At 39.8% G+C, this 15,655-nt stretch overlaps 1 protein-coding gene across 3 annotated transcripts in view; it reads right to left on the bottom strand.

Annotated features, from left to right (window-relative positions):
- Positions 1–7,611: 7,611 nt before the first annotated feature.
- Positions 7,612–15,655, bottom strand: part of ATP2B2 (ATPase plasma membrane Ca2+ transporting 2) — a 157,364-nt gene continuing 149,320 nt past the window's right edge. For all 3 annotated transcript variants that reach the window (XM_057383188.1, XM_057383186.1, XM_057383187.1), the window contains one exon: positions 7,612–8,860. In XM_057383188.1, the coding sequence (XP_057239171.1) occupies positions 8,549–8,860 (312 nt within the window). In that variant the 3' untranslated portion in view covers positions 7,612–8,548. The remainder of the gene's footprint in view (positions 8,861–15,655) is intronic.

Below are 15,655 nucleotides of genomic sequence, written 5' to 3' on the forward strand. Positions count from 1 at the left end.
AATTTCCACGGTTTGATGCTGGTTAGAGATGCAAATTAGATACATCTGTCATAGTTAGTGGCAGAAAAGGTGAAGCTCAGAGGTTTGACTGCATTAATTGCTTACATAGGTTAGAGGTTCTGGGTACCTTTCAAAGATTTCCTTCTGGCACCTACTGTTTCCTTTGTTTGCCAGTAATCCCCTTGCCACATGATTTCAAACACTTGTGATTTTTGGCTTAGCCTGGAACTGAGCTTCAGCTACTCTAAAATTGAAAAAATAATTGAAAGGTGTTACCTACGTTTTTCTTTTTAAAATGGACTTTTTCTTGTSTTAAAATTACCTTGATCAGTGTTTCAGTATTCTGACTTTTCTGCCATTCTCACACCATTTAGTGGCAACTTTGGGAGCAAACGCAGTTCTTTTAGAAGTTCTACCATATAAAAGACAAGATTTCTTCTCTTCTCCTTTCCAATATTGCCTGCAAAGTTTTGACATCACAAGTAGGTGTTTTCTGAGCCCAGGATAATTCAGTGACCAGTAGTTATTTTCTAAAACCATTCAGATTTCTTCCCAATTTGATTGCATTTTTGGAATGATGTTCTGTGGAACTACCAAATCTCAGATTGCCGGGGAACATAAAGAATGTTCCTTTTTTTTTTTTTTTTTTTTTTTTTTTACTAAATACATGGATTGTAAAATATATTGTGTGCATAATGTGAATTACTGAAGAAAGGAAACTCAAATTGTGGCTGCAGCTTTGTCCCATTTCAGGGTTCAATGATAGAACCAAACACTGCAGTATGGTGAGACTGTAGAGGTTCTGCACCGATAAAGAAATTTAATTAATTATTGATTATAGGTAGCAAAGTATTCCTGTGATGTGAGGTAATTCAGGGCTGCATCAGGCATTATTTTTAGTGTCTGCTCTTTGGAGGGATGGCAGCTTTCCACCTGCCTCACCATTAGCATAAGGATGCTCTGCCAGATCATAGATCAGCCTCCAGATTTTCAGGAACAAAATGTCCTGGCAGCATCAGCCAGGCAGGAACACTGAGGAGACAAAATGCTTTGGCATTATTGGGGAGTGCTTCTGTCCTGATACATGAAAATGGAAAGAAAGGCAATTGAATCATCCCTGCAGCGTGCTCAGCCAAAGTGGGTTTTCTCTGTGTTTTCTCATCCAGTGCAAATACAATTTATACCCAGGAGTCATGGGGTACAGGAGGCTGCTGACTTTAATACAAGGAAAGTAGTAAGGAGGCATATTTCACTAGGACCAYGTTTATCACCTCAGGCTTACAGAAAATAGCACAGAAAATGCAATAGAGAAATACTGAAACCATCCAAATCCCTCCCAAGCACAGAAAACAGGATAATAAAACCAACTAGAAGTGACTTTAATTCTTGATGGTAGATTAAACCCCTCCAGAAAGGTCCATATGGCAGCAGAAGCAGCTTCCCAAGGTGCAGCCAGGGCTCAGCCTGGCTCGTTCTGTCAGCAAGACTGTCCCTTCCTTGGGAAGTGAGCTGAGGTTTTGTCACATGTGAGCATCTGCCTGGCAGGAGCTGCTCCTGCTCTGCAGCAGCCACCCAGCAGATGTTTKTGACTCTGCAGTTTTGCCTCTGAAGCCATAATTCTCTCTGATGGGTGGCAAGACAGAAAGGCAGTCAGGAGTGCTCTCTTGGGGGTGGGGAGCTCTAGAGGCATCTGTTCAATTCCCTGTTTTTGGAGGCTCRGTAGAACAGTCATTTTACTCTGAAATAATTATGCCTTGATTCCCTGCTCAGCTGCCCAGGCACCACCCCCCACCAAACCATCTGGTCAGACCAGGCCTGGAACGGGAGAGAATGGGACTGAAATCACCCAGCAACATCACAAACAAACAAACAAACAAACAAATGGGAAACCAGCCTGCTCCAGACCAGCAACTCCAGTGCTTTTCCCAGCCACGGTGCTTTTTGGTGGAACAGCAAGGTTGTCACAGGGCCATGCAGTAGTGCTGGGTGTTTAGCATGTGCATTTAGGATAGAAAGGTTTYTCTTTGATTCCCTTCCTTCCCACAGAGCACTACTTATGTGCACAGTGACATGCTCTAAACTCTTGTAATATTTGTCTTCTAGAAGATTATTCCAAACCTGTATCAAATTAAAAATTGTAATTAACTATCCATATGCAAAGAAGCATAACACAGCTTTCCCAACTGACATGCTATGCCAAGAAAGCATTAGTAACTCATTCCTGTGATTTCTCATCCCACAATGCTTATTATATTTTCTTGAAAAATTTTTAAAAATAATTTTAAATGCCTCTTTTGAAACTTGAATCTGAAATAATGTCAAATAACTCACTGATGCAAGAATTAGGAGGCTCTATAAATCCATATATCACCTCTGGRGACATTCCAAACCCACCTGGGTCTGTTCCTGTGTCACCTGCTCCATGGGACCCTGCTTTTGTGGGGGGTTGGCACTGGGTGATTTCCAGAGGTCCCTTCCAACCCTGGCATTCTGGGATTCTGGGATACAGGGCCATCTTTAGCAAGTGCCATAAATGCTCTGTGAAGCTTTTCTAAGAAAGCTGCATAACTTGGTTTTTATTCTCATAATCCTGTAAAAGCTGTTTGCTGTGCACCAGCTATGCTGATTTTATACCAGMTCAACTCCTAGAGATTCTTAAATGCCCACACACAAGGGGTAGAGGGAGGTGCTTTGTAATTTGCTGGAAAAGCAAACAAATCCATCAGAGAGAAAAGTGAAGCACATTGCCCTACTTGGAATTTAATACCTCCATTGGTACCAGGCAAACATGGGCTCCCAGATACACAGAAAATCCGTTTATTTGAACATATGGGAGAAAATGTTGTAAATATTTCCTTTGGTTTGTGTTTTTCAGCAGTCTGCCCTGTTTAATAAATGTTTATTCATACTTCCCTGCAGTTTCCATCAGGTTAGATCATAATGTGCCTGTTAAAACCTGCTTGTAAAAAGAAAAACAGAATCAGACCCTTCCCTATTTTTTCCAGTACCTCCTATATGAGTGTGCTGGTGATCCAACCCRAGAATTCCCTACATGGATTTCATAAAATGAGAAATAGTGATTTGTAGTTCATAGCCCAGGGTGATGCACACATGGGGCCTTGTCCAGATCTGAGGCAGGAATACATTTTATTATGTACTTCATTATTATTATTATTATTATTATTATTATTATTATTATTATTATTATTATTATTATTATTATTATTATTTTCCATTCTGTCAGTGTCTCACACTGCTGCAGGAATACAAACACAAATGGGAAATATCCACTGCTTACCTTTTGTGGTTCCTCAAAAGCACCTCTAACAATGCTGGAATAGTGAGAGGAAGTGGGAAGAGTTGAGCCCTGCTCCTTCCCCTGTGCTGCAAACTGCTACAGGGAAGAGCCAGCACCATAACTGGTGACACCATAGCTGGTGACACCTCAGCTGGTGGCACTCCTCGTGCCATGGCACAGCAGCAGGGATTCAGTGGCACAGGGATGCTGGAGGTCACCTGCTTCCAGCTGGTTTGGGACTCTCAGCCTATTCATAAATGTGGATTTCACTGGAAAAGGCCTTGAGACAGGGAATCCTCTGAGTACCCTTGGACTGGAACCCAATGCCACATCAACCAGTAACAAGCAATTACAGCTCCATTGCAGTATATAGCAAACTATAAATGCACCTGCATTTTCGGCCTCTTTCTCCCTCATTTCCCCTTTTTGCCTCTCCTCCATCCACTGTTTATGCACCGTTTTTCCCCTTCTGTATCAGTACAGCACCTCACAGCAAATCAGCACCTGGTTTTCCTGCACAGGTTGTAATGGTTACCCGCATGGTCTTAGCATAGAACAGCTAAAAACTTCTGGCATTCCTATCAAGATATCAGTAACTTCAAATATTGTGTGCCTTTCTGAAGCCTGAGTTTGATACAAAGAACAGGAATTTAGTGATGTGGGGAATTTAATTCTTGCTATTCTTCYCAGTTTTCATCTCCAGCTCACATCCATCCCCTGCTCAAAAGCACTTCACTAATTCCTGAAAAGATGCAGCTCCTAAAATACATCTCGGAGKCTCCAACAGTCCCAGAGTGCCTCAAGCACAGTGGACCGTGCCAGTCCTCTTCCTTACTAACACCTCCTCACAGGTATTTTATTTGCAGAGAGGARGAGTCCTGCCAAAAGCACTTGGACTAAGGCTGTAAATAAATTCGTGTGTAAGGAGGAGGTAAATGAGGGACAGAGAATTAAAAGAAAAATGTTTCCTGATTATTACCKACACTGAGCTCCCACAGTCAAAGCAGAAACCAGTTTCATTCCAAAGTAGCTGCAAAGCTTCATTAATACAAGAAATCTGCTGTCTAAATAATTGTTTTCTCTAGAGGTTTTGGTGAATTGACTGTGTTGAGTACATTTTTATTTGTTGGTAACGTTCTTCACAGTGTAGCACTATTTCATTTTAGCTGCTATCAAATATCACTTGTCATAGAGAATTGTGAATAAAAGCCTGAAATATAGGTTAGAAGACAGGAAAATCTATAATTTGAAGCCTTTTACCTTTACAAATGAGATTATCTGACAGCCACTCACCTCATACCTGGCCTATTTGGCCAGCTCCTAARCCTTGCTGTTGCTAATGCAGCAATATTGTGTGAGCACAGCTGCACTGCAGCTGAKGAACAACTACATCAATCTAAGCTGAAAAAAAAAAAAACAAAGGAAGGAACTTCTGCAGTGAGGAATGAGCACTGGGATGAGAATTCCCCCATTTTTCTCTAAGTGTTAAGTGGCAGGACAAATCCTGGGCTGAACTCCCCAGCTCTAGAAAGTTTCAAAGGTTATTTTTCTGATCATGACAGAGGGAGAAAGAATTGAAAAAAATCAATGTAAATATAGAGCTGTCATCAATGACAGGAAAAGCCTCAGAGAGCTGTTGGTCTCGGGGCCAAGATCAAACTCATTGTTCCCTAAGCAAATTCATTTCATCATTTTCTGCACACTCATTCCAGCCGATTTCCCTGCAGCATTCCCAGGAGCTGTTCCCACCTCCACATTTCCTGGCCCAGGCAGGCAGGAATTAAAGCCCTGGGGGCTGCCTCAGCCCCTGGGGCAGGGAAASCAAAGCTCTGCCTGGGGAGCAGGGGCCTCACTGCCAATCCAGAAGATTTACATCCACCTGCACATTAAAATATCCCAGTGGGAATCCAGAGCTGGTTCTAGCAACTTCAGGTGAGAATAAAGAAAGCTGTTACATTCAGACCGTTATTGTTCATGCTGCTTTGTGAATTTATTTCTTTAAATTTTCCACTTGTGCTCCTGCCAAGAGAGATCTATTAGACAGAAAGCAGCAAGAGTAAAACTTTATCATTTTGTTTCAAACTATAAAATAATTTACATCACATATTTTACTTACTTTTGTCTTTTTGTTTGTTTTTTTTTTTGAAACCACAAACATTCCAGCATCACACTGTAGGAATAAGAATAACAATAGAAAGCATAACCTTTTGCATAGTATTAAATGAACAGACAGAGTAAGTTCTTTATTTACAATTATTGTCTAGATAAAAAAATTCATAAAAACAGATGAATGAACATATATTAATAACCCCTAGTGGGATGGATTGCCAATGTACCACTGTATTGTTGTCCACAAATCTCATGCTGCTAAGTACAGTACGTAGAGAGCGAGCATTTATATATTGCAGGGAATTTTAACAAACTGATCATTTTGGTTTTTGATCCATTGTTCCCATCACAGAGAGGTCAAGCAATAAAAGAAAGGAATTGTGATGCACGACTTGTAGTTGAAAGGTCATAGCTATTCTGCTTTAAAAAAAAAAAAAGTCTATCATTTATCATATACATAAAGCACAGTCTCTGCTCACAAAAGCCCAAGTTTTCTATGCATCTCAGTTTATATATGTTTTACTATATATACACAGAATGCAGTGTTCATTTTCTTAACAGTTTTCAAGTCTGCGAATGGTACCTTAGGGAGGGGTACTCCTACGGGAAAAATTAAAAAAAAAAAACCAAACATGAAACCAAGAAAAAAATATGAAGAGTGTTTGAAAACAAAAAGGCAAACAGTCAGTGTGTTAAGATGCTGAAAAGAAACTGTTCCAGTATTAATAGCTTCTGTAGATGTTCGAGTCCAAAGCTAGAGGCTTCCCTGTAAATAGATAACACTTTTGTCTTCTGCCCAGAGATCCCAAGTAGGCCATGAAAGCCAGTCGGCGGTGTAGGAAGGGAAATGACCGTATTTACAGAGCCCACGATCCTACTGAGCTCCCACACTCGGCTGCGGGGAGTCAGCTAACACAGCTACGGGGTCCTGCCACTCCGGCCAGCTCCCAAGGGCCACTGGCAGCCCAGCAGGGACCTGGACACACCTGCTGGGGACAGCTGGGACCCCACAGCTACGGGGGAGCCAAAACCACCGGGGCTCCCGCCCCAAAGTCCGGCAGCTGGCAAGGGAAGCTGCTTAGAGCTTTACCTGGCTGAGAGTCCTGATGCACCCTGCAAACATCTGAGTTCAGGCTGCGGTTTGGCCATGAGTCTAAGCTTGGTTTGGAGAGTTCTGGCTTGGTTTAGTTGCTGTGACTGCAGAGATGCACCACTTTATTGAGCCAACTTTAAGACAACCAGAAACACCTTAACAACTCAATTTACCGAGATGGTTTGAGGGTGTTTTGTTCCAACACGCCTGGCATAATCAATTGTGTAATTCAAAATGTCTTTTGCACTGTACAGTTATGGAAAAAATCATATGCTGAAAAGTCTCCAAGCAAACTTTATATTAAATACAAAAATTATTTATGAAAAATCTGTGATCCACAAAGTGCTTAGCATTCAAGTGGTTGACATAGCAATTGTATAAGCTCATAATTTTAAAGTTTTTAGGGCTGTTACCATCTTGAAAAATAGTTTTTCACCTTCCATACTGCAGGTTTTCAAAGCAGCTTTCTTGGTAGAAAGCTCAAGGTAAAATAACATTTTACTGTGTTACTACATGAACACAAGCTTGTTTAAAAAAAAAATCACACAAAGCACGTCTCAATACACAATTAATAAAGATTCATTCAGTCCTAATAGTGCAGAAATTATATTTTTCTTAAAAAAATAATCAAAGCAACAACCTACAGTGATTTTCATCCAAAATGCCAACAGCCCATACTTTGCAAATAATAAGGAACTAAATGCCTAAATTACTAATTGAAAAGGATTAACACAGTATATCACAAGATTGTAACATTTGTTTTATCTCCGTATAGACAAAGCAAATATAACTTATTTTAAATTATAAACTAATTTAATATCTCTCTAAAAATAGTTTGAGAAGCCATTGCCATATGTCTAAAGAATGAAATAGCCTCCATTATTGTATGTTGCACCAAAACGAGTCCAAGAAGATTATCAGAGGGAAGGAAAAAATAAAAAAGGAGAGAACCTGATCATTTTGATTTTTATTTGAAACAAAGGAAGCCTGGTTTACCTCCCTGTATATAGGATCACAATGCTACATCCAATGTGTTATATTTTGGCTTCTTTTGTTATTTACTAGCAGTATCTACATTATTAACAAAAAAAAAAAAAAAAAAAAAAAAAAAAAAAAAAAAAAAAAAAAAAAAAAAAAAAACCCAAAAAACAAAAAACAAACAAAAAAAAAAATCAGGCAGAAATCAGAGCACGGTTGTAATAAAATATCCAGGGTGCGAGAGTACAGACATTTTCAATGAGCTGAGCTGAGCCATTTTTATACTACTTCGGCAGGAAGTGCTTTCTTAACCCTACAAATAGTTAAGGATATTATCTACAGGTTTGTAAACAAATTACATTCTTTTTTAGGACATAAATAAGTTAAAATAGTCAGAGCAATTTGAGCAGAAACAAGGCAACATGCCAACAAAGAAACTTTATATATATATAACTATATATATATAGATAGATATATACATATATATAATTAATTATCTATATACTTATATGTATATATCTCTATATATAGTCTCATAAATGTTTAAGTTCCTCTGTCCAACTGGTGCAAATCTACTGTGCAAGTTAAGCTTTGCAACTTCAAAAAAGTTATTTAAATTAATCTATACAATTGAGTCCATGCCACACAAGCATTTCAAAAAACTCACAGACCAGTGAATTGGATAAATAGCCTCAGAAAGAAGTCCTCTGCAGTTCCTGCTTAAGGAGGAAAAAAAACAAAACCAAAAAGGAAATAAAAACAAACAAAAAGAGAGAAAGAAGGGCCAGCAGTGTACAGTACATTCATGCAGGAGGATTTTTTTTTGTTTTTGTTTTTCTGAAAGGGAACGGAGGGGGGGTTATGTAAATCAGCCATTCATTCTTTCCCCAAAACCATTGTGATCAACAATTCATTCACTTGTCTCAGAGTGAATAAGAGTTCAAACAGCTTTTCAGCCAGCAATGTTTTTAATATATATATTTATATATCTCGGTTGCTGTGGGGTTTCTTATTTTATTTTATTTTAACTTTTATACCTTTTTTTTTTTTTTTTGCAGTGACCTTTTCAGCTAAAGTGATGTCTCCAGGCTATGTATTGGGCTTCCTGGACTAGAAGAGGTAGCTGATTTACTTGTATCAGTTGTAAGATTGATTCCACTGTCGATAGCACTGTTGTTCTTGTTCAGCGAGGACGGTGGACTCGAGTTTTTCTTGAGAGCAGGGTCTTCTTCTAGGTCTGTGTCATCAATGAGTGGGATGTGGGGCTGGGAATCTTCTATCCTAAATTCAGGATGAGTCATAAAGTTGTGAATAGAGGTTCTAGATTCTGGTTTTTCTAAACCTTCATAGAGAGAGCTACGGAATGCCTTCACGACGCGGATCTGGGGGGAGAAAAGGAAAGGGCTGTCAGAGGGCACCTCCCCAGGGCAGCAGCGGGGCAGAGAACACTTGGTGAAAAATGTAGCACATGGTTAGGGCAGTGCAGGCAGCTGGAGTCCAAAGTCTCTGGATGTTATATGCATAAACGAGTGGCTCAGTTATGTGCATTTTGAATGTCTGTACCAACTGCAATATTAAAATAAATCAAGGTTTAAAGCCATCAAAGAACTGATGGGGAGGAGTGGTTAAAGAAAGCCAAGGTCCACTCGTGTGGTACATCCCTAGTAAAAGACAAGCCATGTTAATTGTAATGCAAATGTCAAACCATGCATGTTGATAGTTTTTTGGCAGTGAGTAAGTAGAAAGGCTTTTTTTTTAATTAAAAAAGTCTCTTTTGTATTGTTGTTAAAAAAAGAACCATTACACATAACATATCACACTTCACAAACAGAAAAGCACGGAACACGGACACGGTTGGATGGGAACGTATGGGACACACACAGGAGCCAAGTGTAAAAACTAGAATATCAATGTTTTAAAGCAAAATCTAMATGGATGCAGCCAAGAGCACAAAAAGCCAAGCAGACAAAGTACTAAGCGTAATCATGCTACCACAGGGGAAAAAAAAAAAAAATCACAGTTACCACATGAACAGAGATAACTTGCACACAACAACTACACTTGGAAGCCTGGATAATGTGAACATAGTATCGTCGAACCAACTTTTATTTGTCCTTCATGCAGATGTGAGGTAAACACTCGAGTATAGACCCACTGTTCTAGCCATTTAGCTTGTTAATAAATAGAAGAACATGTAATAAAATAATGTATTGATTGTTGGGTTGAATTGAGTCCCATTGTTAACAACAAGCTGTTTTCATTTGGTGTCTCAGTTGTGCAGTTAAATGCTGAAAGCCACACGGTTTATGCCATATATGCAGTCTTTAAAGTAGGTCAGGGACCTGTGCCAGGGGCCATCTAATGCCAGGAACCACCTGGCAGTAAGAACAGAGGTGAAAATCAACTCAAGACTCAGCCCAGCGACTCTCAGGGATGGTGCCCACGGCTTTCCCAGTAGGAAAAGAGAGCAACGAGCAGAGATGCTACGTCCTCTGTGGGCGGGCAAAGGGAGGGATGCTCTCTACGTCCCAGGGACCTACCAGTTCTCAAAAGAAGGGAAGGGTTGTGCTGGGTTACTGCTGAAAAAAACAGAACTTTTTGGAAGGGGGTGGAGGGGCAGAGTGGAAAAAACAGAATGGCAAAACGTGATCTGTTGGCAAATGTTTCATGACTAAGTATGAGTTCTAWCCCTCTACTTCCATGTAGTCCATGAGCAACCCTTGAGCATTTCTCAGGGGGGAGACTAAAACACAGGCAGAGGCAGAAAAGGTGCAAGCAGGTACTGTGAAAGCTTCTCCACACACATTTGAGATGGTTTGGTGGTTGGCATGTGGATCTTTTTACATGTAAATATGCTGCACATTGTTGRGTGGCCTGATACACCACTAATTTGTAAAGCTTTAATTCCTCTTTTCCTCGGCAGAGTGCACTTCAGTAATGGCACGAGGCCACAGTGCTCCAGCTGTAGGATCCAGCTGATCCTGTGCTTGGAGCTGGCCAAGTTGGACAGAATTTCAGCACATTTGAGGAAGAGGCTGGCTGTTTTTTTTGTTTTTCTCTTTGAACTCGGTCCTTGTTTATGCTCTCTCAATTTGGATATCCATCATCTTTTGAAAACCTTAACAGCTGAAGTCCAGCCATCTTCAGATCCTGGGGTCAGCCCAAATTCTCTCCCTTCCTTCCCTTCACACATACATTTGGTAACAGCAGGGCACAGTACAAAAAGTAGTTCATGTGACTGCTTGTGCTCCAAGWAAGAGGATTGGAGTTGTACAGGAGGGCTTAGCCACATCGTGGGGTGTGAGAACATTTTAGGTTGCCAGTAGTGCAAGAGGGAAGATTGTCTTGCACGATAAAACAAACAAATACATTTTGCATCAGTTGTTTGCATCASTTTTACCTACTACAGTCACACAGTGTACCTAAGAGAGCTCCTGGAGTTAAAAAACAGGGGCTTATGAAAGCTGAATCTCTGAGTTGTGCCGAGCTGTATGAAGGCTCTGTACAATCAACAGCAYGGGGTAAGAGATTCACTTGCACTGCTAGAGACAGACAAGGGGACAAACTAATTCCTGCATTGTCTATGCCGTTCTAGCTTGCATTTGAAAGTGTAGGGTAATTAGTCTGAATGATGAAAAAAATTGTATGATTGTTGAAGCAGCCTTAAAAGCATATTTCCATATTGTTCTATTTGAAACCAGGAAACTTTTTGTAACGGGGTTACTTTATAGTGTGGGCTGATGAGGTGACATTTCTGCAAATCTCCCCATTATTTCTGCTGTCTGTACACAAATACCAGTCACCTCTTCAGCTGCAGCTGAACGCTGGGGCTTATCAACAAGATAATCAGGATAATTCCATGATCTTGAAAACAGCCACTTCTTATTGGATAGACAGAGGTTCTATCTGTCAGCTGGATTCTTCTTAGTGAAAGCAAATTTTTATTTAAATAAAAGGATTTGATATTATCCTGAACAGATCCAGCAGAATTCAGTGAAAGGAAAGCTTTTCCTCGTCACACAAACTGTACTGAAATCTCTGTGGTTTAGCAAGAAAGGAACTGATCTCAATTTGTGAGCTTCACATCCCCCAGCACTGAAAGCAGCTCTATTGCTTTAATACCAACATTTGGCATCTCATTTGGATTTAATTCCAAGCCTCCAGCCAATCCAGGGAAAAGTACAGATTCCAGTTGTGTTTGACAGGCAGCTCTGCAAATGTGCCTGCCATGACCTGGATTTGGGGCTCTGCAGAGGCTGCTTGAATTAATGAACCAGCCATTGCAGGGAAACATTGCAATGATAACTTTTGGCTTCGTGGTCTGAAGAGAGAACTGCAGTCTCTCACTTTGGCTGAAGGTATGGGGCAAAAGTTTGGTCTGGCCTGTTTGGGTCTTCCAGGAACATTTAGATGTTTCTACAATGGCTTCTACTTATGGGTTTGTACTGGAAAATGAACTTAGAACTGGTTTAGCTCTGCTGATACCTAAGGTAGTTCATCCTCYGAAGGCAATGGAAATGTAAAGGCCAAATCGGGCAAGTCCCTAAAGCTGAGAATAAATAAAATTAGATTTCTAAAGAGTTTTCTTCACAAGGGAGCTGTAGAAACCTACATCTTTACTTAAAATTTCTCTACAGAGATGTATATTTGTCTTCCATTCGTTTTTCACTTAAGAGRGAAACCCCTCCTCAGCTGAAAATTTTGCATACTTAGCTTGGTATCCAGAAGGAAAAAAAAATTTTTAGAGTCACAACTCATTCAGTGACAAAATTTCTGCATTACAATAAAATTCAAAAATATCATTCAAAGTCTGTCCCCCAATGTACTAAATTATTCCTTACAGGGACAAAACTGACTGGAAACAAAGGCAGAGGGTTTTTTGCATATAAAGGTGGCATTTTATTTTCTCTACCATAATGCTACAATATTTAATCTACCTATTATAGCTGATCCAATTCCAATATTTGAAAATATTATTTACCCAGAGTTACATGGCTCAACAGCAACAAATTCTTTTAATACATGCCTAAGTTCAAGATTTGAAGTAATATCTGGTATAAAAATGTTTAGGGGCTCTGCTGAAACAAAGCCCACCCAGGGATTTTTTTGGAAGATCAAATCAAGCAGATGAACTTGGGATGTTGTTATGGCTGTAAAAGCATGGAAAAGCAGGGACATCCGTGATGGATAGAACCTGGGAAGTGTTGGTTTAGTATGAACTATGTAGAGTTCATGTAATGGTGTTTCTTTATGAGACTGACAATGCCAAGGGAAGACAAACAGTGAGATACAGCTCCCTTTTCTCACAGGAATGGAGACAACAGAAAAAAATGAACTGCTTTTAACAAAAGACTGCGGGGACAACACTTCAGGACATTTTTGACATTGCTATAAGTTTCCACTTCTTTCTTCTCTGGAGCTGTAACAGAAAAAAACTCTTCAGCTTCATCCCACCTTGAAAGTCAGATTTATTATACTGCATCAGGCAAGAAAAAAAAAAAAAAAAAAAAAAAAAAAAAAAAAAAAAAAAAGAAATAGAATTTTAGATACTACAAATTTTTTCCCATCAGAAGAAAAAGATGATAATGCAGAATGTCAGTCCTAAGTACAACAATCTAGGCAAAATATCCAAAGCCTGGTAAGCACCAACAGCTGTGTTCTGGTTGGTAGTGCGTGGGCTTATACTCGAATGTTTACCTGGCTTCATCTAAGCCAAGTATCTGGAGTTTGGTTCACATTTATTTCAGGCTCAAGGTTAAAGACTCACAACCTCTTTTTATTTCACTCTCTCCTGCTGAACCCTTTTGTCCAATGTTCTCTAGCCCTCTGGGAAAACAAACACATTTAATATTCAGACAGTAGAGAGTAGGGCACTGCAACAGCAAATAAATTCAATACTGAAAGATCAGTAAGGTGATTAGTATAAAATTGTAAACAAGAGGTCAATTTTGCAAAGAGATGCCAACTCTTAGGTGTAAGTGAGACTATTCTAGATCGAAACTAAAGCTGTACAGAGGTCAAGGAGTTTGGTCAAGGACTATAGCATATGTAAAGCTTTGAAATAGAAAACACYTTCAGTATGTTGCTATTTGTTTCTCTTTGAAGCCTCCCAGTTTTAGGTGAGTAAATCAGAAAAAGTAGGTCTCCACAGGAGATGCTGCATGTGTTGGAGTCACCTGTACATGTTGTGCCTTGTATGTTCTGGAGAGTAGGATGCAGAAGTTGAGCAAATTCAAATAGAAAGTTTAAAAAAAAATTCCAATTTCTAGTGTTCTTCTTTAATAAGTGAAACAGATGCAAAACATTATCTCTGTTTCCACATAAAGTTGCAGCAAATCCTGCAAGTGCTGCTGAGAAGTCAAAGCACAGGCAGCAAGGAAAGCAGAGCACCCACACAGGCCTGATTCCCATTGCACAAGGGGCTCACAGGGCTGAATTCCTCTGTGTTTGACAGTAAAAGAGSAGAGCTATATGCAGGGCTTCCCCTTTCCACAGCAGGATTGCTGCAAAATTATGGAGCTGGACATTTTTGTATCCAGCTTAAATAAATCACACAACCCTTTAAACRAACGTGTTTGTGTTTTAGGATCTAACCCTTCTTGCCACAGCACATCTCTACTTGAGGACTTGAGTTTAAATTTAGGCTCTAAACCTACTTAATTATCCTTCAGGGACAAGATTGATTTTGAAGTTCATTGATTTTGATTTTTTGCATACCCAGCAGGGTTTTGTCAAACCTTAGTGACAACCAGTGGGAACTCCTATGCTTTAGGATGGAACCCCTGCCTCTGGTTCAATGGTGCAACTTTTATAAGCATAATTTTAGCTGTGGATTTGATTTAAGTTCTGCTTGTTTCATTTCCTCCTTTGATGGTTGTACCTTGTTGGGCAGAAAGTGCTCCCTGGGCTTGGTCTGTGATCTGAATGTAGATCAATACTGGGAAGCAAYCTTTGCTTTAACATTTATGGAAATAAATTATTTCTTTAAAAGAAAATTGTTRCCATTTTTCTTCATGAAAAATTTCCATCCAAACTTAAGATTTTATTTCAAGTTTTAGCTCTACATTCAGAATTATTTCATTTCTAGAAAATTAAATATGTAAGAAATAGAAAAGCTCTCCATACACAAGAGATTGCAAACAGTTAAACGAAAGTGTCTTTAAAATGCTCTCTGTGACAGCTGTGAGAGCCACGGGAGCTGAGCTGGCTGCGTGTCTTACGTTGGTGTGACACAACTGCAGATGCTCRTGGCCTTGTGCCAGTCCAAAGCAGAGCCCTGGGTGACACTTCAAATGACAGTTCCTGCCCCCGTGCCACCCCAGCTAATCTGAACRGGCAGCCCCTCTCCCTGCAAACTGCTGGCACAGCTCAGAAATGGCAACTGTTCTTTAATTCCAGGGAGGATGGAAAAGGTTGTCTTGCCATGCAAATGAAGCCCCTGAATGCAGGCTGTGGGCTTTCCAATGAGTGAAGCAGAGCACAAATCCAGTCTTAAGGGTGCTGTGCTCTGCTCTTGCATGAAAACGCTTCTTAAAAACCAATCAACCAGACATAAAAGGTAAAAAACCTTCAGAGAGCTGTATTATGGACCAATACCTCTGAGATTATTCTGATTGTTTGATAAGATTTTAATTGCTGCTATAAATTTGGCAATTTTTTTTCTGTCTCACAAGTGGCTCGTTTGAGGCCACTGTTGCTGGAGTTAATGCACTAAAAAGTTGCAAGTGATTCCATTAAATATTCACTCCTAAAAACCTCTCACAAAAGTGACAGATCTCAACAGAACCATGGAAAAGGAACTCTGGGAGGTGTCCTTTTGTTGGGGTTTGGTTTTGTTGGTTTTTTTCCCCAATGCTTCCTAAACTCAACAATTACAATATTTCTGAAAGGAAGGATGGGTTTTTGTCAGGGACCTGCAGTTTCTGGCTGCTTCCACTTGGGAAGAGTAGGAACTTAGGAACTCTATATAAGAATAAGAGGAAGTGCAAGTACAAAGGAATATTAAAGGTGTGTCTTTCTTGGAAAATTTAAAACTGTTCTTTTGCAGGGGTAACCTATTGCTAACATTAACAACATCTGAGAACCAGTTATAAACAGAGGAGGATCAAGATTTGTTTACTTTGTGTACAGTTAGATATTCTCACCCTCTACCTGATTAAAAACTCTGGTAGTAAAAG

Source organism: Malurus melanocephalus, unplaced genomic scaffold, assembly GCF_030028575.1.
Source record: "Malurus melanocephalus ecotype Western Australia unplaced genomic scaffold, MMel_1.1 scaffold_614, whole genome shotgun sequence".
NCBI classification, from domain to species: Eukaryota; Metazoa; Chordata; class Aves; order Passeriformes; family Maluridae; genus Malurus; species Malurus melanocephalus.